The sequence below is a fragment of the Citrus sinensis genome, chromosome 8 (genome assembly GCF_022201045.2).
Source record: "Citrus sinensis cultivar Valencia sweet orange chromosome 8, DVS_A1.0, whole genome shotgun sequence".
Taxonomy (NCBI): domain Eukaryota; kingdom Viridiplantae; phylum Streptophyta; class Magnoliopsida; order Sapindales; family Rutaceae; genus Citrus; species Citrus sinensis.
In genome coordinates, this window is record NC_068563.1 from 29,423,870 (window position 1) to 29,444,338 (window position 20,469).

Consider the following 20,469-nt stretch of genomic DNA (forward strand, 5'->3'; position numbering starts at 1 on the left):
GCGTAATTTGATTTTGAAGTAATTCATCTTAAAGTAAAAACTATATTTTTACACGGTGATGTGGAAGACAAAATCTACATAACTCAGTCAGATGGATTCAAGGTTGTTGATATATGGAGGAAAAAATGAAAATGAAAGTTCTTATTTGTAGTAACCAATTCGAATTTGTGATCTGAACCAAATTGAACCGATTTAATTCGATTTAATTTTTAGTTTCCAATATGATTGAGTTGAATTCTCCAAATTCAATAGATTGTAACCCAAACCGAAATTAAAAAAAAAACCTAAATCATAATTCAATTTACCCATCCGTAGTAGATTATTTTACTTCTCACCAAGGAGAGGAAATGAATTGGAGTCTAATATGTAGTAGTAAGATAAACTTTTTCCATATACTCAAAATAAATATAACTTCATACATATTTCCCATTATAAATTAGCAGATTGAGCCATACGCAATAAAAAGTTTTTTTTTCATATAATTAAAATTGTGTAATGTATATCGTACTACAATTATATATGTCTAACTAAATGACTTATTATCTTTCATGTGCTTTACTTAATTATTTGTAGCCTTTAAATACTAAATAAGCGATGTGTTATGCTAAAATGATGATATTTGAAGGATAGAGAACAATAAATATCACGAATTGCAATTATAAATATTTGAATTATGTTAATTTAAAATATACCATCTATAAAAATGAAGCAACCATATATTGTAACATATTTGTTCTCTTTGTCAACTATATATGATTGGATCATGGCTAAATTCATTTTTGAAAAAAAAAAGGGGTAAGGCGTTTTTCCTTGATGGATATTGGCTGGTTGATTGATCACTGCCTTTCGGTAAAATTTCTTTATTTATGCCATCCATCCGTTTCAATATGATTTTGAAGCAAGGGGGGCAAAACTATACAAGCTCTAGAAAATTAGTTTAATCCTTGTGCAAATTTTTTTTTTTCCTTTAAATCATATGAGTCTTTTTAATTTTACCCTACCTACACAATAATGCTGATATACTAGTTTAAGTGTGATATTATTAATTACTTAAATTACGTAGCATCTAAAACATATCGTTAATATTTAACTACTACTTTGAATTGTCATTAAAGTACTTTAGAATAATTCGCTTAATAAAATGTTTCCGATAGACACATGGTCGATTTTGTGATTGTATAATATAATATTAAAAAATGAACAACCTATCTTCTTTATTATTATTATTTTTGAAAAAAAAAATTAACAGAAAAGCCTTTTTCATCCTACCAAATCCTTGTTTGTTTCTGGAGTTGGACTGTTCGAGCGGCGGAGTAACCCATCCCACTATTGCACAAGGTCAACCTTCCATCCAAACAGGGTCCCTTTCGTCAAAAACGGAGGTGAAGCCACGCGGACAAATAGCGTGAGCAAGCCCGACCTCCCGGAGGATCCAAACACTCAACCGCAGGCCCCGAGTTGCGATCGTTTGTTTGCGCCTACTTGAATAAAATCGAAGGTCATCGTTACCGGAGGCCATAATAAGAGAGCAAGATGAAGAAAGAAGATACAGTGAAGCTTATTAGCGCGGAGGGATTCGAGTTCGTGATATCCAAAGAAGCCGCCATGGTCTCTCAAACCATCCGCAACATGCTCACCTCTCCAGGTTTCCCTTCGCCTCTATAATTCTCTGATAATTAATTTACATTTCTTGCAGTATTTGGGTAATCTTTTTTTTTTCCTCTGTAAGTGAAATTGCACTCGCATCCAATTTGGCTTATAATTTAACGAGTTAGTTAACCCACGTATGTAAAAGATAGTTCTTTTCGACATTTTATCAGACAGCTAGTGTGCAAATTATTTGTTTTTTAGTTTGTAGTGGCGTGGTTTTTGAGGAATGATATGATATGGGATTTGCGTTGTTTGTGGCAGGTGGTTTTGCTGAAACAGAGCACGGAGAAGTGACGTTCCCTGAGATAAGCACCACCATTCTTGAGAAGATTTGTCAATACTTTTACTGGTCTCTTCAGTATTCCAGGTTCTGCTCCCCTCCTCTTTTTTTTTTTCAAATATTAGAATTGATGGGGGCATTTTTATTTTCAGCTTCACCTGTTTGTTTAACTTTTAGACTTCCAATTCAGAACAAAAATTTTAAATTAGATGCTTACCTACAATATTTTGATCCAAATGAAGGGAGATGTGTTCCAGGAGATCATATTGGAAGGATTCTTGCTCTTCTTTTTTTAATTATTTTTATTTTTTACCTTCTTTCAGTTGATGAGTGAAGGTTGATGGATTGCTGCTTTATATGAAAAAGACTAGAAAAAAAGTTATTTTTCATGCTTCAAATGATATTGATGTTGGAAGTGAATATTTTGAGGCGGTGAGATTTGTTAGTAAGGAACAACGATTGGTGCCCCTAGTTGGCAATTCCATTTATCTTCAGTTCCTAAGTCGGAGATTGACTGTATATCCCTATCTTTGCCTTTAAAGATAGTTTGGGGTCAGTAATGCTTTCTATATGGTACAACCTTGGCGTTGTGTTATTTCTTTATTCTAGCTTTTAGAATGAGCATGAATATGTCGAAGTAACTGCAGGCACAAACTTTCATAATGGATCATTTGAAATACGTCGGACTAAATTCTTGCTTTAGGCAATCCTGAAATTCATTTTAAATCAATCTGCTTAACCATGTATGCCGTGCATATTTGTGCGACCTGTAATTAACTCTGGTTGTTTTTGGAACCAAAAAGCCCTTTATGGACTATTTGGACTCGTTTTTTATTTTTGTTGAATATTACCTTGGAAATGTTGGTCTACTTTCAGGGGCAAGGAGACTGATTTCCACATTGAGCCTGAACTAACTTTGGAGCTGATGATGGCTGCTAACTATCTCCATACTTGAGCCAAGCAGTGTTCTTACTTCATGAGCAGCAAGTTCTTTGCCATCGCAAGCTTTCTGCTCCTTGTCTGGTTATCACAAACTGATTAATCATTTAGTTACCATCATGATTGTTTCACCTTTCTTTGTGTGTTGGCTTTCAGAATTACTCAAGGATGAATTGTTGCCTGAGTAGCTTAAAAGATTGTAAGATCTATTTTGAAGCCCGCATTGGAGTTCATTGCTCTATTGCAAGGAGGCTTTTTTAGAATTAGATTAAATGTGATTGTTATTAGTACTTATTACTTTAAGCAGCATGAGACTTCTGAAGTTGTAAAGAACTAACATAGCTATTATATGCCAGTATGCCACGCGCCTTGAGTGGCAAGTCTTACAATGAGAAACATGGTTTCATTACTGATCTCTGCCTAAGTTTGTGTTTGATCGATGTTCAATGAGTAAACTTGCGTGACTTCATACTATAGTTAATTCTTCATGCCGATGATACATATTCACTAAGATTATTGTGGTTTGGTTGTGATCTCTTTGTCAATGCAATAACTTGGAGGATTGTTATAATTACTTTGTAGGCTGACTTGCTATGAGAGTTTTTTAAGTTTTTTTGGATTCAATGATATTTTTTGCAAGTTATCAGTATAGTTGAGCATTGGGCAAAATTCCTTCCATATTTTTGTTTATCAACATAATGGCCCACCTTTCCAAATTATTTTCTTCGCCTTTACATCTCATTTTCTTGTTAAGGGTAACTCCTGAGTGGTTAATATGCCCAAAAGGGTAAAACAAAATACAAGTTTGAATGATTTTTACAGTTTGCTCATTGTTAAAACAAAACAGTGTGCTGCTCCAATTGATTTATTTTGGAGAATGTTAGAATGCTTTTAGATTGTATTACAAGAATGAGCTCTTTTTCTTTAGGCACAATTGCTGACAATCTGTCAAAAACCAAAAAGTTGCCATGCATTAAAACAAATTGAGGAACTCCAAAAACTTGCTCAGTGAACTGGAGGAAGAGCCACTTTCTTTAATACAAAGTTCAACATCTTCTTTCAAATTCTTAGCCCTCTGCCTCATATCTTGTCCTTCCTTTTCTACCATTAGCTGTTTCACAGCTTTCTCTACCTCCCCATTCTCCAAGTCATTCTCCAATTGCAAGCCTATTCTCCATACATGACTCACATACCTTGCACTCACCCTCTGATCTCCGAAACCAGGCCTGCATATCATTGGGACCCCTTCACATATACTTTCCAGTGTCGAATTCCAACCACAATGACTCCAGAACCCTCCAACCGCAATGTGTGATAAGACATCCTTTTGGGGTGCCCATTTCACAACGCATCCGTTTTCTCCAACAGCTTCTTCAAAACCCTCAGGCAGTAACTCTATCCCTGATGATGCACTAGTTGAGCTAGGTCTTAGCACCCATAAAAATGGCTGCTTGCTGTTATAGAGACCCCATGCCATCTCTTTGAGCTCTTTCTTATCCATTGATACTATGCTTCCCAAGCTAACATATAAAACGGAGTTAGGAGCTTGGTTGTTAAGCCAGGATATGCAGCTAGTGTCCTCTTTAAGCAAGCTGCCAGGGGATGATGGTGCAAATTTGTGCAAAGGGCCGATTGGGAAGATAGGAATATTGCATTGCTGTTGTAGCTGTGATAGTGATGACTGTTCAATGCAGTTCATGGTATTCCAAATGACAGCCTTAGATGTTCTTACATTATATATCTTAGGTATCAATTGCAAGAAATTTTCTGGTAGTCCGAATTGGGAAAAAGGTAGATCCTTGAACCGGAGGGGTTGAAGCCTAGGAACTGGATCTGCTAAATTACTAGGATCTGTATCCAGGAGCAACAGATCAGTGTATTAAAAAAATTAATTTGTGGAGAATACTATCTAACTACTTGCTTAGTCACTTATTAAATGCACAGCTGATTTATTGGTTCTATATGTTAATGGAGGTCTAGTAGGCATATGCATACCTTGCAAGGGGATGGAACCATCTTCCTTGAGCTGGAGAAGGGCAATGCGAGATATTTGGGTGGCAGCACTGTTGGTACGCAAGATGATGCTTCGTAATTTAAGTTGATTAGCGGCTGATTCAGCAAAATACATGAGTTCATCATAGATGATGCAGACAATCTCATCAGCTGGCATCTGTTGTTTCATCATCTGAACCAAGCATTTGTGGAAAGGTGCCCCGCAGTTGGCGTTAAGATGCATTATAATAGCTATTATATTCCCAGAATAGATATCATCATCAGCTAAGCCCTCTGGTATAGACTGGAAACTGAACTTAGGGTGGTTGGAGGGATTAGGAGAATTGAAGTCAGTGTGAACAACTGTGATGGAGAAGCCCTTTGAGTAAAGGATCGTGCCCAGCTGAAGCATTGGAGTTATGTGGCCTTGGTATGGGCATGGTACTAGCACTACATGTTTACGTCTCTGTCCTTGCTCTTCTTCCATATGGTCTCTCTCCAGCTAGCTTAGCTGATTACTTGCTTTCCTGCTTTCTTGCTCTAGCTGCTTCCAAAATGAAGATTATCTTCGATGTTCAAGCTTCAAACTTAGCTCAATGACAGCTAATTAAGAATAAATTAAGCTTGCCGCCCTAGATGGCATCTTTCCAAATGACACCTGTTGTCCCATTAAGTGGACTTTTTCACCAAAGCACACATGCACAGTTCTTTTATGTTTAGTTTAGTTCATTAGAAAACTAATAGGCGGCCTGGAATTTTCTGCCGACAGACCGCTGTTGACAGGCTGATGAGCATCACGAAATATGGGATGACCATTAAAACTTTTTTGGCATCGGGTGTCGCATTACCAAGCTGTATTTGCCATCCTCCTCGTTTGTTCACTATTTTAATATACAATACTGTCTTGTGATTGATTATAATTGGGAGCATGAACTATTTTAATATAGTTATATTGTACTAAATGGAAGGCATCGGAGGCGGAGATTTTAATAATCAGTTTTATGATGAGAGTCCAACTACAAGATATCAGGGAATAACTTCCATCTCAGCATCTTGTGACAAATTCAGTTGAAGTTAGCTGTTGTCCCAATTAAAGTCTACATTAATTGCTGTTCTCTTTTAAGTTTTCTTTAAAATAGAAATTCTCATTGTAGTTAAATTGGTAATGGAATAGTGTGTTCCTAAAACTGATCAATTATTGTAGGATGTTGGAACTTGAAATAGAAAACACATAATAAAAGTCTGCTCTCATCACAAATATCTGCAGTTTCCTCTTGCAAGGAAGGACTACTGGGAAAATGCTTTCAGTGACCAAATAGATTGTATTACAAGAATAAACAGACTTTGTTCTGGTTTAGGCATGATTGTTGATAATGACTCTGCCAAGAACCAAAAACCTGCCTATACAGTTAAAACTAGTTGATGAACTCTAGAAACTCATTCAACGATTTGTAAGAAGAACCACCTTCGGTAATACAAAGTTCAATCTCTTCTTTCAAATTCTTAGCTCTCTGCTTCATCTCTTCTCCCTCCTCACCGACCATTAGCCTTCTTACAGCTTTCTCTACCACTTCTCTCTCCAACTCATTTTCCAACTCCAAGCCTGTTCTCCATACATGACTCACATACCTCGCATTCACCCTCTGGTCTCCGAAACATGGTCTGCATATCATTGGAACCCCTTCGCATAAACATTCCAGTGTCGAATTCCAACCACAATGACTCCAGAACCCTCCTACTGCAACATGAGACAGAACCTCCTTCTGTGGTGCCCATTTCACAATGCATCCGTTTTCTTGAACTGCTTCTGCAAGAACCTCAGGCAGCAAATCTATCCCTTCTGGAGCATTATTTGAGCTGGGCCTAATCACCCATAAGAATGGCTGCTTACTGTTAACGAGACCCCAAGCCATCTCCTCTGGCTCTTTCTTATCCATTGATGCCACGCTCCCCAAGCTAACATATATAACAGATTCAGGAGCCTGGTTGTTAAGCCATGAAATGCAGCTGGTGTCCTCGTTAAGAAAGCTGCAAGAGGTGGAGAATGGTGCAAATTTGTGAAAAGGGCCAATTGGGAAGACTGGAACCTGGCATTGCTGTTGAAGCTGTGCCAATGATGATTCTTCAAGGTAGTGCATGGTATTCCAAATGACAGCTGAAGATGTTCTTATCTTGTACATGCTTGTTATCAATTGCAAGTAATGTTCCATTATTTCATGTCGGTAAGTAGGTAGATCTTTGAAACGCAGGGGATGAAGCCCCGGAACTGGATCTTGCAACTTATTAGGATCTGCATTAATTCAGGAGCGACAGATCAGTGTATTAGTTATGTATGATTATATAATTATCTGAAGGTTGTTATTGATCAACAAGAAACAGCACGATTCTGTCACATCGTTGACTCCTGTGCAATTTCTAGAAAAAGGAAGGAAATATATATTTGATATCACTTGTTTGGTGACAAAAGTCAATCTACAGATGATTAACTTTCATACCTTGCAAGGGGCTGGAACCTTCTTCCTCGAGGTGGAGAAGGGCAAGGCGAGATATTTGGGTAGCAGCACTTGTGGTGCGCAAGATGATGCTTTGTAAGTCGAGTTGATTAGCTGCTGCTTCAGGGAAGTAAAATATTTCATCATAGATGATGCCGGCAATCTGATCATCGCCAGCTGGGTGCTGCTGCTGTTGTTCCATCATCCGAACCATACATTCAAAAAATGGTGCTTGACAGTTGACATTAAGAAGGTTTGTAATAAGTATATTAATCCCAGTAGAGACATCATCCGCTGTCAAGCCATCTGGTATGGATTGGAAGTTGAATTCAGGATGGTTAGAGGGGTTAGGAGGATTGAAGTGAGTGTGGACAACCGTGATGGAGAAGCCGTTTGAGTAGAGGATTGTGCCCAGCTGAAGCATCGGAGTCATGTGGCCTTGGAATGGGCTTGGCACTAGTACCATTCGTCTTCGTCTCTCTGCTCTCTGCTTTTCCATGGCCTACTAGTCGGGAACGATTTCCTAAGAAACTAGTGTGCCTGGTAATATATATTTTTATGGGATCAATAACATCTTTCTTCTGTGTTGCTCTTAACATTGTACAAGAGCTGTCCATCTGTTGGGTGGGCAAACACACGTGCACACCGTTCTTATCTTTTAAGGAATTACTCAAGATTCTTCTATTGTAAGAACTAAAGTCCCTCTAGATAGTAAATGGATTATAGCTGCCCATTAGCTGACCTCTTGAAGGTAAATTCCTTGATGCCAAACAGAATTAATCATTCTCCAAATTTGGTCATTAATTTAATAGATTATGAAATCTCTGCTTCATTGTCCGCGTCTTATGGTCCATCTATGGTGCCGGACGATGAAACTTTATTTTACTGATAAATTTATTGTTATTTTATAAGCAATTACGTGAGGTGTGGCAGGCATTGGTTTGGAGTTATAAGGTCGTGCGACGAGGAAGACACACCTAACAACAACCCATATCATTATTGATATGATTCAAAAAGTGTTGATTACTTTAAAGTATAAAAATATTTAGTTATAATATAATCGTATGACTCTAGAGCGAACCATAAGAAATCTAAAAATTTAATAGTTAATTATTAAATAAAATTAATTATAAAAAAAAAAATTATTCATTTAAAAGTGTTAAGATTACGAAATTTGACTGTTGATATTCAAATTATGTCATAATATTCTCTCATAATTATTTTCTAACTAATTTAATTATTATACGACTTAATTATTAATTAACCACTTATGGATAAATATGAGGATAAAAGTACATATTGTGCCAAGTCATATTGATGTGCTGGCATTACGTACTTATGGATCCAAAGTGGATCTACATCTACAGATTAAAATGAAATGAGAGTAGTTAATGAAAAATATAACTTGTAAATATATAATTAAAATAATAAACTATAAACTTACTTAAGAGAAGAATCACTTTCATAATTCAAATTTTGAGCTTCATCTTTCACTTTAGTTTAAAAAATTAACTACTCATATTGACCAACAAAACACTCATTTTATTTAACAAACTTTCAAAATATATTACAAAAAAATTAACTAGCCAAGAAAAGAGAATGAATTGTTTCCCAAGCTTCTGTCTGCCTCGCCTCTCCCCAATTCTCTTCTTCCTTTTATAGGCAGGCAGCAACTTCATCTTTTCTTATTTTGTTATTTTTTTTTTACATATAAAAACAAAACATAAACGAGTGATAGTCAAAAATGGTGTCTGCCACTTGAATATCACTTTCTTATTTTTTAATAAATTTCCTCAATAACGTGTTTTAAACGGCTCCACTACCTTTTTATTTGTCAATGCAATCCATTTTCTTCATTTGCTGCTTTCGGTTCTGATTTCTTCTTTATCCTTTAAATATATTTATAATATAAAATTAACATGATTTGATATAAAATTTTATTGGGGAAATATTAAAATCATTTATCAGTAAGTGAAAAAATAATAATTATAATATTAATCCATTATCATATCTACAGTTTGATGAAATAAGTTAGCTACTGGGAAAGTCTGTTAAAAGGATGCAATAATCAGTAACCAACATGATATTGAAACTTTAAAAAAGCCGGCAAGGCATTGCTTGTCTCGATTTGGCTAATTGCCGGCAACTAGCTACCCTAAGCCTTGCCTTGTATCTCATCCTTTCCAATTATCTGCGTGCGCCATAATCCATACTGCCATCGAATAAGAGATATCAAATTACGATCTCTAACGTTTAGGAAACGGTTGGTGTCAACATAGGTATCTGCAGTTTTCTCTTACAAATAAGTGCTCTGTCCTGCCTATCTGTTGGGCAAGCCGCAAATGCATAGAGTGAACAAACAGATTGTCTTTGAAAATTAATTGAGTTCGTTTGGTCTGGGCACAGTGACAAAGCATAAACAGTACAAAGAATCAGAGTTCCTGGATAATATGTTTTATTGAACCATTTTTCATTAGCCAAGTAAAGTCCTAGTGGATGCAAATTCCTTAAAATGCCCGATTCCCCCCCCCCCCCCCCCCCAAGTGGGGTTTGAAGACTTTTTTTGTCTATAAAACACCATAAAAAAATAAGGAAAATGCAGAAAACAGAAGTCAAATTTGAATTTCCTAAAAGTAATTGGGAAATAACTTGACAAACAATTTCATTCATCTAGTCGCCACCTTCAAAAAGATTTATTACACGCCGAGTTCTGATATCATATCAAAGTTATTGGGCACAGAAGTTGATCATGACTCTGCCTAGAAATTAGAACTTGTTGATCAAGTCTAGAAGCTCATTCAATGAATTGTAGGAAAAGCCACCCTTTCTAGTACTAAGTTCAACCTCTTCTTTCAATTGCGCAGCTCTCTGCCTCAAAAATTCCCCTTCCTTATCTACCGTTAGCTTTCTTACAGCTTTCTCTACCGCTCCTCTCTCCAGCTCATGCTCCAACTCCAAGCCTACTCCCCATACATGACTCAAATACCTCGCATTCACCTTCTGATCTTCGAAAAATGGCATGCATATCATTGGAACTCCTTCACATATACTTTCCAGTGTTGAATTCCAACCACAGTGACTCCAGAACCCTCCTACTGCAACATGAGACAAAACCTCCTTCTGTGGTGCCCATTTCACTATGTATCCATTTTCTTGAACGTCTTCTGCAAGAACCTTAGGCAGCAACTCTATTCCTTCCGGAGCATTATTTGTCCTAGGCCTAATCACCCATAAGAATGGCTGCTTACTGTTAACTAGACCCCAAGCCATCTCCTCTAGCTCTTTCTTATCCATTGATGCTACGCTTCCCAAGCTAACATATATAACAGATTTAGGAGATTGGTTGTTAAGCCATGAAATGCAGCTAGTGTCCTCTTTAAGTAAGCTGCCATTGGAGGATGGAGCAAATTTGTGCAAGGGCCCAATGGGGAAATTTGGAACTTTGAAATACTGTTGGAGCTGTGACAGCACTGACTCTTCAAGGCAGTAAATGGTATTCGAAATGACGGCTGAAGATGTTCTTGCACTGTACGCATTATTTATCAATTGTACATAACTTTCTGTTATTTCAGATGGGAAAATAGGTAGATCCTTGACCCGGAGTGGGTGAAGCCTGGGAACTGGATCTTGCAACTTATTAGGATCTGTATTGAGGAGTTTTAGATCAGTATATTATTATTTATTATTTAGGAAGGATATTATTAATCAACAAGATGCAATACAGTCAATTTTGACTGCTACCTCCATGCTAAAAAAGAATGAAAAGAAGTTAGAAATATATAGGTAATTGTTTTGGAAGTTTATATAGATTACTCTGATTTCTTGCTCAGTAAGAACATAAATCCAAAGCTGATTTGTAGTTCTATATGCTTGAAGAATCGATGCAATAAAATGTGATGTTTTAATCCAATGTAAGAGAATACTTTAAATAAAGAAACTAAAATTTGGGAAGCATAGAAATAATTCTGCAGATGATGTTATGTGATTTTGCGCTGTAAGAAAATATATGGGTGATATACATTTGCACTGCAGGGAGAACAAGGCGAATACCTTTCAAGGGGTTGTAACCTTCTTCCTTGAGCTGGAAAAGGACAAGTCGAGCTACAACTGTTACAGCACCAGAGGTGCGCAAGATGATGCTTTGTACGTTGAGTTGACTAGCTGATGCTTCAGCAAAATACATGACTTCATCATAGATGATGCATACGATTTCATCACCTGGCTGCTGCTCTTTTATCATCTGAACCAACCAATTGCGGAAAGGTTCTCTGCAGTTCTCGTTAAGAAGCAATATACTATCTACAAGATTTCGTGCTGAGATATTAACATCCATTAAGCCATCTGGTATAGATTGAAACTCAAATTCAGGATGGTTGGAGGGGTTAGGAGAATTAAACTGAGTGTGAACAACTGTGATGGAGAAGCCTTTTGAATGAAGGATCGTGCCCAGCTGAAGCGTTGGATTTATGTGGCCTTGGTGTGGGCTTGGTACTAGCACCACTCGTCTACGTCTTTGCCCTTGCTCTTCCATTTCCGTATGACCTCTCCTCGACTACTTCTTGTTGTAACTAATCAGATTTCTTGCTTGCTTGCAAATTGTAAATTGTATGTACAACTTAATTAGTGTTGATGCAAACATCAATCTTCAAGGATAGCTAATGATGTGAAGCTTGTAAGAATAAGTTAATCCTGCTGCATGTATATGGACTTAGAATTCCTTAAGAATTGCTTTTTCTTAGCAAGCAGAGCAGAATAAACCAGTGAGCTTTTGTATTCGAAAATAAAACTTGAATTGATTTCAATGTTTACAGGCCAACGTCTATATATACATAAGAAAACAAAATGACAGCTAGCTAAAAGATAACAAATTCAGATAAAACAAAAACAATCACTAAATCATTAGCCAATGATATAGAGCTTCTAGAATCTTCATCCATTCATCCCATGTGCTGATATTCCTCTGTATAACTGTTTTGCCACCTCATTGGATTCGTCTCATTTCTTTCATCAGCTGACTGTAAATGTGTGTAGCTCAGGTGGCATGCCACTGTGTCATTAAAGTCAGCAGTTGACTGGCTAAGATCATGGCTGCCATGGCTGTTATTTTCAACATATGGTAGATTTCAAAATGACAAATAATCACTGTCCCATTTTTAGTTGTGGTTGTAAGCAGCCCACGTAGTTCTTCAGTTTTTTTATTTCATTATAAAACTTTTTTTTTCCTTGGCATTATTAGCTGGAAGATTGATATAATTTTGATTCAAGATTTGTGTGCTTGCTTTCTTCAGAGAAACATATTTGGCAGCTTTTCCATGACATTATATGAGATTACTCCTTGCTGTTGTGAGTTAGCTGCCCATCTTGGTTCTGTTCACTAGATGCCACACTGAATCTGCCAGTTTGCTGTTCTCTGTCAATCTTTTGAGAATGGCGGCCTGTCAGCTCTTCGGTGGTGATGCCTTATGTAACACCCGTTGGTTTTGTTATATTAATATTATTATTATTATTTTTTTGAAAAGAAATTTCATTAAGCAAAACTAATTACAAACTGTTTAATAACCAAGAGGGTGGAGCTAAGTTCCACACTCTAGAATGTGACATAGAACTTCCTGCCCTCGCAATAGTGTGAGCAACAAAATTCGCAGATCGACGAACAAACGAGAACTTCACTTCTCCTATAGATAGAGCTAATGCCCGACACTCCTCAATAATGAGACCAAAGCCATTAGGGCCTGAAAAACCAGTCAAAACTTGAAAAACTTGAAGGTAATCTATCTCAACAACACATGGGAACTGTAATTTCTTTAACCAGCTAAGGGCCTCCCGAATACCAAGAGCTTCTGCCTCCCTTGCACCAAACATTCCAGGTCTGCCAACACACCTTGCTGCCAAAAAACAGCCATCTGAGTTACGAAGAACACACCCCAGCCCAAACCTTCTCTGTGATTCAAAAATGGCTGCATCTATATTGCACTTTACCCAGCCAAACCTAGGCCTTTCCCAGCTCACAGCCCCATTGCCAACCTATGCACATCATCATCAACATAATACACTTGCTTTTTAGCTACTTGCCATTGATATAACAACTGCCCAGCAGAATTTAAAACCTGCTGGACAGAGCCAAACTTGTCGTTCCAGATAATGTCATTTCGATGGATCCATATTCGCCAGCAAATCATCATAGCTATATTGCAATCCTCCCTGCTGCAGCGTGTAAAAATATGCTCTAGCCACCCCAAAAAAGAAGCACAGCAGCCAACAAACCCAACAGGAGAAGAGAACCAGCATGACTTAGCAAAGCTGCATTCTATCAATGCGTGCAGGACAGACTCCTCATTAGCACTACACAGAGCACAAGTAGATGTAATCTCCACTCTTTTAGAGATTAAGTTAATTGCAGTAGGCAACACATTCTTTGCAGCCCTCCAAATAAAATTCTTAACCTTGCTAGGAACATTCAACTTCCACAGTTTCTGCCACACACCGGCAAATAAATCAGGTGCAATAGGATTTAATAATTTGTAACAGCTCCTCACCGTATAGCAACCGCGAGGATGGCCATCCAGTACCAATTTATGTACTCGGAGGGTAGGTATGATTTTCAAGATATGGATGCCTACTCTTTTTAATTAGAGCTATCTTGGCCGATTGTGTGCCATATAAAGTATAAAATGTGGGATGACTAGTAATACATTTTTTAACATTGCCCTTCTGGTGGCCTCTTAGTGATGCCAAATTGAATTTGCCGTTCTGCTTATTTAGTCAATATTATAAATATCGTTGCTTGACTGCTGTCTAGTTTTTTTTTTGGACAGTGACTGCTGTCTAGTTAGTATGAAAAGAAAGAAAAGAAGTTGAAATACTATTTCAGCATTGACCCAAAAATTTGTTTGGTGACAAACGTCAATCCGCAGCTAATTTATTCATTATTTTCAATATGTTTGAAGAATCAAGAGTCCATATACTAAAATAAGGCTTTTTAAACCACCGAACTGAACGTCTGTCCTTTCAATAGACTCATTCAGAAGAAGATTTTTTTATTTTATTAGCGCTTGATTATTGAAGAGTTATCATGATTCATCATTCATGTGCTAAAAGGAAGGTATCAAAATCAAACCAAGGCTTTAATTATTAAGTGACTGTGACTGTGCAAATAAAATTGTCCTAACAAGAGATCAGGGACATGTCAAGTTGATCAGATTTTTATTTTTTAATGAAAAACAAATTTAATCACCTTTTTCCTTTTGACAACTCTTTCTTTAGTAGCGTAATTAGATATTACAACATTAAAATATTTAGTAAATATCTACATTGTAGTTTGGAGGCTAAATAGATATGATTCAGTACTTAGTATGATGAAAAACCTAAAAAAAGAGTGTAGGAAGCCAAATTGATGTTATTCAATACTTAAGTAGAATGAAAAACATATAATATGTTTACTATTTTTATCAAAATATTTATTTAAAACTGTTATTTATAATACATAAATAACTTTTATTTCATTATCATAGTTTTGTTGACACAGTAACCATAATTTTTTAAGTCATAACACCTCCATATCAAATATGACCTAAATCATGAGAAATCACGTCTTGTTTACTCCGAAATGTTTGGTAATTAGCATATCTTCATTGCATTAAAAGAAACAGCAGTCTAAATATTTGAAACTCTCAGTTTTCTGTTCTTTATCAATCCCTACAAGGATGGTGGTCTGTGAGCTCTTTAGTGGTTATGGGCTCACAGTGTTTCGCGTAGCTTGTGCTTTTGACATGGTTCGCTTCTTTGTTATTATTTTCAACACTTTTTACTTCTTGTAGTATCCCAAATCACTAACAAGAGAATTCTTGAACTAGTTTGTAAATTTTAATATACTTTTTGAGTTCTCCTAATCTATGATTTCATTCTGTTCTGTCACAGGAAGCGCTTTACTTAAAAGCACACCGAATAGCACTAAAAAAACTACCTTCTTTCTGAAGCATGGGAGGGTAAAATCAATGGCTAATGTAAACAGTGAGTTACAGTTATAAATGAGGAGTTGTAGCTTTAAATGAGTTTCTTATTTGTTATTGGTGCAACTAAGACAGTGGATTTTATAATTAATGAGGCTAAATCCCATTCATTATTAGCTATGCTATTAATAGTTACTAAATATGTCACTACTTTCCTAAATTATTGTATAAATTGGTCTTTGATGCTCTTTAGTTTTAAGAATCATAACAAAAGATGGCTAGGCTTCGTTCTCTATGGTTATGGCATGCTTTCTCAATGATGCTTGTAGGTTCAATTGGCATTGCGTGTGGAGCAGACAATGAAGATAGAAAGGCAAGTTAGCTGTGGCGGATTATTTTTACCGGGGTTAAATTTCATAACAATAAGATGTGAAAAATTGAAATTTTATAGATTAATGAGTTTCTAAAAGTTTTTTTAACATATTTAATGAGGTCTAAATTAAATAACACTAAAACCATCATGGACTTTAACTTTTATAATTTTTGAAGGTAAAATTTAAACTTCATGAGATTATCAATTTAGAATGACTATCTTTATAGATCTAACAGGGCTGTGTTTAATAGATTTAAGGAAAACTAATTAAAAACTCTTAAGTAATTTTCTTTTTTATTTTTAAAATTTGTTTTCCTAATCATAGTTTTCATTTTGTGACACCATTATATTACTCTACATCTCGATACAGTAATGAGTATGTGGTTTTTTTCCCCCCTTGTGACCTTAATGCATTCATATATTTATTTAGAGGTAACTGGAATTGATGCAGGTTTGCATCGTGTACATGGGATCGCTTCCTGCTGGTGAGTATTCACCTTTGGCTCACCATCTCAGTGTTCTTCAAGAAGGCATTCAGGACAGGTAATGTTTCTTAAGTGTAAGTATAGTTTTCAGCATGAAGCAATTTAAATTATTTTTGGTTTTACCTGTTGTTTCTCAAATTTGGATGTCTCTCTGTCCCCAGTTTGGCGAATGATGTTTTGGTTAGAAGCTACGAGAGGAGTTTTAATGGATTTGCAGCCAAGCTTACTGATGAAGAACAAAACAGGATTTCTCGTAAGTCCTTATGTACAGTGGCGGCGCGGCTTGAGAGCTAGCTAGAGCTTCAGCCCCTGCTTGATTTGAAAAAAAAAAAAAGATTAAATTCATTTTATTTTTTAAGGGATTTATAATACATCTCCTGTCAAATTTTAAAAATAATTAAATACCAACGTTTTTAGACAGCATTTTAAAATCTAAAGAAGAAAAAAAAAGGTCACAGAAATCAAATCTCTTACTTCTCACTGATCCTTTTGCCAAAAAAAAAAAAAATGTTGGCTACCATCAACACGTCGTATATGAATTTTGTGAAAAATTATCTTTGAAATCGAATGAAGGATTAATGGTTGAATTATAACCTTATTGTATACAGAGAAAAAGATATATTTTGTAATCTTAATAATAAGATTATTCTTCAACATTTTCAACATACGAAACTACGTCAAGAACAATTATAAGTACATTAAATTAAATATTTTAATAAATTTTATTTTGAGATATGTTATTAGTTGATCATTTTCTTAAATTAAATTAATGTTTGAACTTAGCGCCTGCTAAAAATGATTCCCGGCACCGCCACTGCTTATGAAACCATCTTTTTGATATGATTGGTGACATCAAAGCAACTGTCAAGTTTGATTTGGCTCAGGGATCTTAACATATTTTAACACCAAATTTTTTTTATTTGCAGGCATGGATGGGATTGTGTCAGTGTTTCCAAGTAAAACTCTTCAGCTTCAGACCACCAGGTCATGGGATTTCATGGGTTTCCCGGAGACTGTTAAACGAGAACCAACTGTTGAGAGTGATATGATAATTGGGGTTCTCGACAATGGAATCTGGCCAGAATCAGATATGTTTGACGATAAGAGCTTTGGTCCTCCTCCCAAGAAATGGAAAGGCGGTGCCTGCAAAGGCGGACAAAATTTCACTTGCAACAAGTAAGTTTCATCTCTCACTCCGTTGTGGCTCTTTCAGTGTATTACATACTTTTCAGGCTGATTAAAATTGATGCCCTTGCATCCAATACTACTTGAATTCACTCAAAAACATATGATATACATTGTGCAGCAAGATTATTGGAGCGCGATATTATTCAGGTATCAATACTACAAGGGAATATCAACTTGGTCATGGGACTCACATGGCTTCTATAGCAGCAGGGAATTTAGTTGTTGGTGCAAGCTTTGATGGACTAGCGAAAGGAAATGTGAGAGGAGCGGTTCCCTCTGCAAGAATCGCGGCATACAGAGTCTGTCATTATCCATGGCCATGCAACGAAGCTGATATCTTGGCAGCCTTTGATGATGCTATTGCTGACGGGGTTGATATTATTTTAACTGGAGCAACCTATGGTTTTGCATTCGATTTTGCAGAGGATGCTGTCGCAATTGGTGCTTTTCATGCAATGGAGAAAGGTATACTCACTGCTGTTCCCACAGGCAACATGGGTCCAAAACCAGCATCGACAGTTGTGGTTGCTCCATGGATACTTACTGTAGCTGGGAGCAGCATAGACCGCCCGTTTATTGACAAGGCTATTCTGGGGGATGGGACTACTTTGGTTGTATGTCGTGTTACTTCATTTCACTTACATGCAAAACTCTTCATTCCGCAAATCAGATTACTGAGAAATATGATTATCCACATCTTGGCTGCAGGGTGATGCTGTTAATCCTTTTACGATGAAAGGAAATAAATTTCCCTTATCCTATGGAAAGACCAATGCCAGTTATCCGTGCTCTGAATTGGCTTCCAGGTTAATTCGCTTTCTTTTTAATTTGTCCAACCTAACTTCCCATGACCTGAAAAAACTGATGGTCTTGCTGATGCATCCAGGCAATGCTCACTATTTTGCTTGGACGAAAATCTAGTGAAGGGAAAGATCCTGCTATGTGATAATTTTAGAGGAGATGTAGAAGCTTTCAGAGTTGGTGCTCTTGGGTCAATCCAACCAGCATCTACTCTAATGTCGCATCCAACTCCATTTCCGACAGTCATATTAAAGATGGAGGACTTTGAAAGGGTCAAGCTTTACATAAACTCCACAGAGTAAGGCCTTATGCTACCTCTTGTTGTCTATTACTGATGTAGTATACAACAGTGGCCTCCGTGTAATTATGTATGTCTCTTGTTCTCTTCATCACATCTTGAGCTTTCCTTCCAGAAAACCTCAAGTAAACATACTGAGAAGCATGGCTATAAAAGATGATGCCGCTCCTGTTGTGCATCCATTCTCTGGACGTGGGCCTAGTAAAATTACACCGGATATCATTAAGGTCTCCGTTCATCCTAGTAATCCATCCCTCTATCTCTTTTGTTGAGTTTCACAATGTCAAATATATTTCACCTGCATTCTCAATTACTGTTTTTGTGGATTACATTGCAGCCAGATATAAGTGCACCTGCAGTACAAATCTTAGCAGCATATACCGGTGGTTGGGGACCATCAAATCACCCTATGGATCACAGGTTTGTTAAATACAATATACTTAGTGGAACCTCAATTGCTAGTGCTTTTGCTGCTGGCGCTGCTGCTTATGTTAGAAGTTTCCACCCCGATTGGTCTCCTTCATCAATTAAATCCGCTCTAATGACCACTGGTAATCTTTTTGGGTTTCCTTAAAATCTTTTAGTAGTGTCTTCTTCTCTGCCTGATTCATTTTTCTTTCTTTGAGTTTATAGCTTTGCTAATGAATGGCACTGTAAATCGTGGCCGTGAATTTGATTATGGATCCGGGCATATTGATCCTGTGAAGGCAACAAATCCTGGTTTAGTGTATGAAGTTCTTGAAGATGACTACATAAAAATGCTTTGTGGCATGGGTTACAGTGTAAATAAGATCAGACTTATTTCAGGAGACAATAGCAGTTGTCCAGAAGGCACTAGCATAGCAACCAAAGATCTTAATCTCCCATCAATGGCCGCTCAAGTCGAAGTACATAATCCTTTTAGTATCAAGTTCCTTAGAACAGTTACAAATGTTGGCCTAGCTAACACCACTTACAAAGCAGAAGTGAAAACTACTTCTATTGACGTCAAGATCAATGTGACCCCTGATGCCCTATCCTTTGAATCCGTGAATGATAAGAAATCTTTTGTTGTGACCGTTGACGGAGCTATATTGCAGGCAAATCACACAGTTTCATCATCACTTCTTTGGTCTGATGGAACTCATAATGTAAGAAGTCCAATTGTTGTGTACACAAACCAGGGTTTTGACTTCTGAATGATCATGCTTGATAGCAATATATAATAAGACCTGAAATAATTTAACAATTTTGTACGGTGCAAAAGTGGTGTTTGGTTCATTTGCAATTCCGGATCGCCTGTCTACTTTGCAATTCAGGCTTTATGGGTTCTGCCAATCACCTAACGCACCGAAAGCAATGCTTTACGCTTCTACTTTTAAGATGCAATAAGCCTATGATAGAAAACAAAGCTGCTTCTCTAATCCTAAACTACATGAATATACATGTATGAGCTAACAATAATTTCGTACAAGAAACCGGGGAACACCACATCAGTTTACTGGAATTAAAATCAAGCTATGAACCTCTAATCATCAAACGAGGTTCTGGAAAATTATTAACAAGCAAAGTAAAGAATGACTTGGGAAAAGTAGATGTTTGCTCACATTCATGTACTAAGGAGCACAGACCAAAAAGAACAACTCAGAAGATTTTTTTTGCTCACATTCATGTTCATTGGCTTTCATTTAAATTAGTACTGTAATGAGATGGAGCCTTTGTAGGTGAAAGATAAGAATGACTTGGGGAAAACCGCATGCCGAGATTCTTCTTTAGAATGTTACAATCTATGCCATGTCCTTTTCGCCATAAGTGAAGGCTTGGAATTCACAGTTTCCAGAGTTTGCTTCAACTTAGACAGATTTGGTTTTATTCTCGAGTTAGGTTCATTCATATAATTGATTCTTGGAATTATCACATTGTTAATGAAAAAGAAAAATATTCATATCTCCATTCCCAACAAAAGAGAAAAGTTCAAATTTGATTACTCTCAATGACCTATTCCCAGATAGTTGCTGAGATGGAAAGAGTTTATCTCCTTTT

The 20,469-nt window shown here is 36.7% G+C and overlaps 5 protein-coding genes across 5 annotated transcripts; 2 read left to right on the plus strand and 3 right to left on the minus strand.

Annotated features, from left to right (window-relative positions):
* Positions 1 to 1,271: 1,271 nt before the first annotated feature.
* Positions 1,272 to 3,282, plus strand: LOC102614386 (uncharacterized). Its single transcript, XM_006488342.4, has 3 exons — positions 1,272 to 1,645; positions 1,912 to 2,017; positions 2,807 to 3,282. Exons 1-3 carry the CDS (start codon positions 1,534 to 1,536, stop codon positions 2,883 to 2,885), a joined length of 297 nt encoding a protein of 98 aa, XP_006488405.1. The 5' UTR covers positions 1,272 to 1,533; the 3' UTR covers positions 2,886 to 3,282.
* A 420-nt stretch (positions 3,283 to 3,702) lies between these two features.
* LOC102614673 (UDP-glucose iridoid glucosyltransferase-like) lies at positions 3,703 to 5,801 on the minus strand. Its single transcript, XM_006488343.4, has 2 exons — positions 4,865 to 5,801; positions 3,703 to 4,720 (listed from the first exon to the last, which is right to left on the minus strand). Exons 1-2 carry the CDS (start codon positions 5,346 to 5,348, stop codon positions 3,843 to 3,845), a joined length of 1,362 nt encoding a protein of 453 aa, XP_006488406.1. The 5' UTR covers positions 5,349 to 5,801; the 3' UTR covers positions 3,703 to 3,842.
* A 308-nt stretch (positions 5,802 to 6,109) lies between these two features.
* LOC102614976 (UDP-glucose iridoid glucosyltransferase-like) lies at positions 6,110 to 8,143 on the minus strand. The gene is made up of 2 exons (XM_006488344.4): positions 7,357 to 8,143; positions 6,110 to 7,151 (listed from the first exon to the last, which is right to left on the minus strand). The coding sequence occupies exons 1-2, from the start codon at positions 7,850 to 7,852 to the stop codon at positions 6,277 to 6,279; spliced, it is 1,371 nt and encodes a 456-aa protein (XP_006488407.1). The 5' UTR covers positions 7,853 to 8,143; the 3' UTR covers positions 6,110 to 6,276.
* A 1,855-nt stretch (positions 8,144 to 9,998) lies between these two features.
* LOC102615267 (UDP-glucose iridoid glucosyltransferase-like) lies at positions 9,999 to 12,157 on the minus strand. Its single transcript, XM_006488345.4, has 2 exons — positions 11,404 to 12,157; positions 9,999 to 10,997 (listed from the first exon to the last, which is right to left on the minus strand). Exons 1-2 carry the CDS (start codon positions 11,882 to 11,884, stop codon positions 10,120 to 10,122), a joined length of 1,359 nt encoding a protein of 452 aa, XP_006488408.1. The 5' UTR covers positions 11,885 to 12,157; the 3' UTR covers positions 9,999 to 10,119.
* Positions 12,158 to 15,576: 3,419 nt separating this feature from the next.
* Positions 15,577 to 19,664, plus strand: LOC102618466 (subtilisin-like protease SBT4.3). Its single transcript, XM_006488611.2, has 10 exons — positions 15,577 to 15,675; positions 16,127 to 16,218; positions 16,322 to 16,413; positions 17,087 to 17,336; positions 17,467 to 17,962; positions 18,057 to 18,154; positions 18,235 to 18,447; positions 18,563 to 18,674; positions 18,785 to 18,998; positions 19,081 to 19,664. The coding sequence occupies exons 1-10, from the start codon at positions 15,577 to 15,579 to the stop codon at positions 19,623 to 19,625; spliced, it is 2,211 nt and encodes a 736-aa protein (XP_006488674.1). The 3' UTR covers positions 19,626 to 19,664.
* The last annotated feature ends 805 nt before the right edge of the window (positions 19,665 to 20,469 follow it).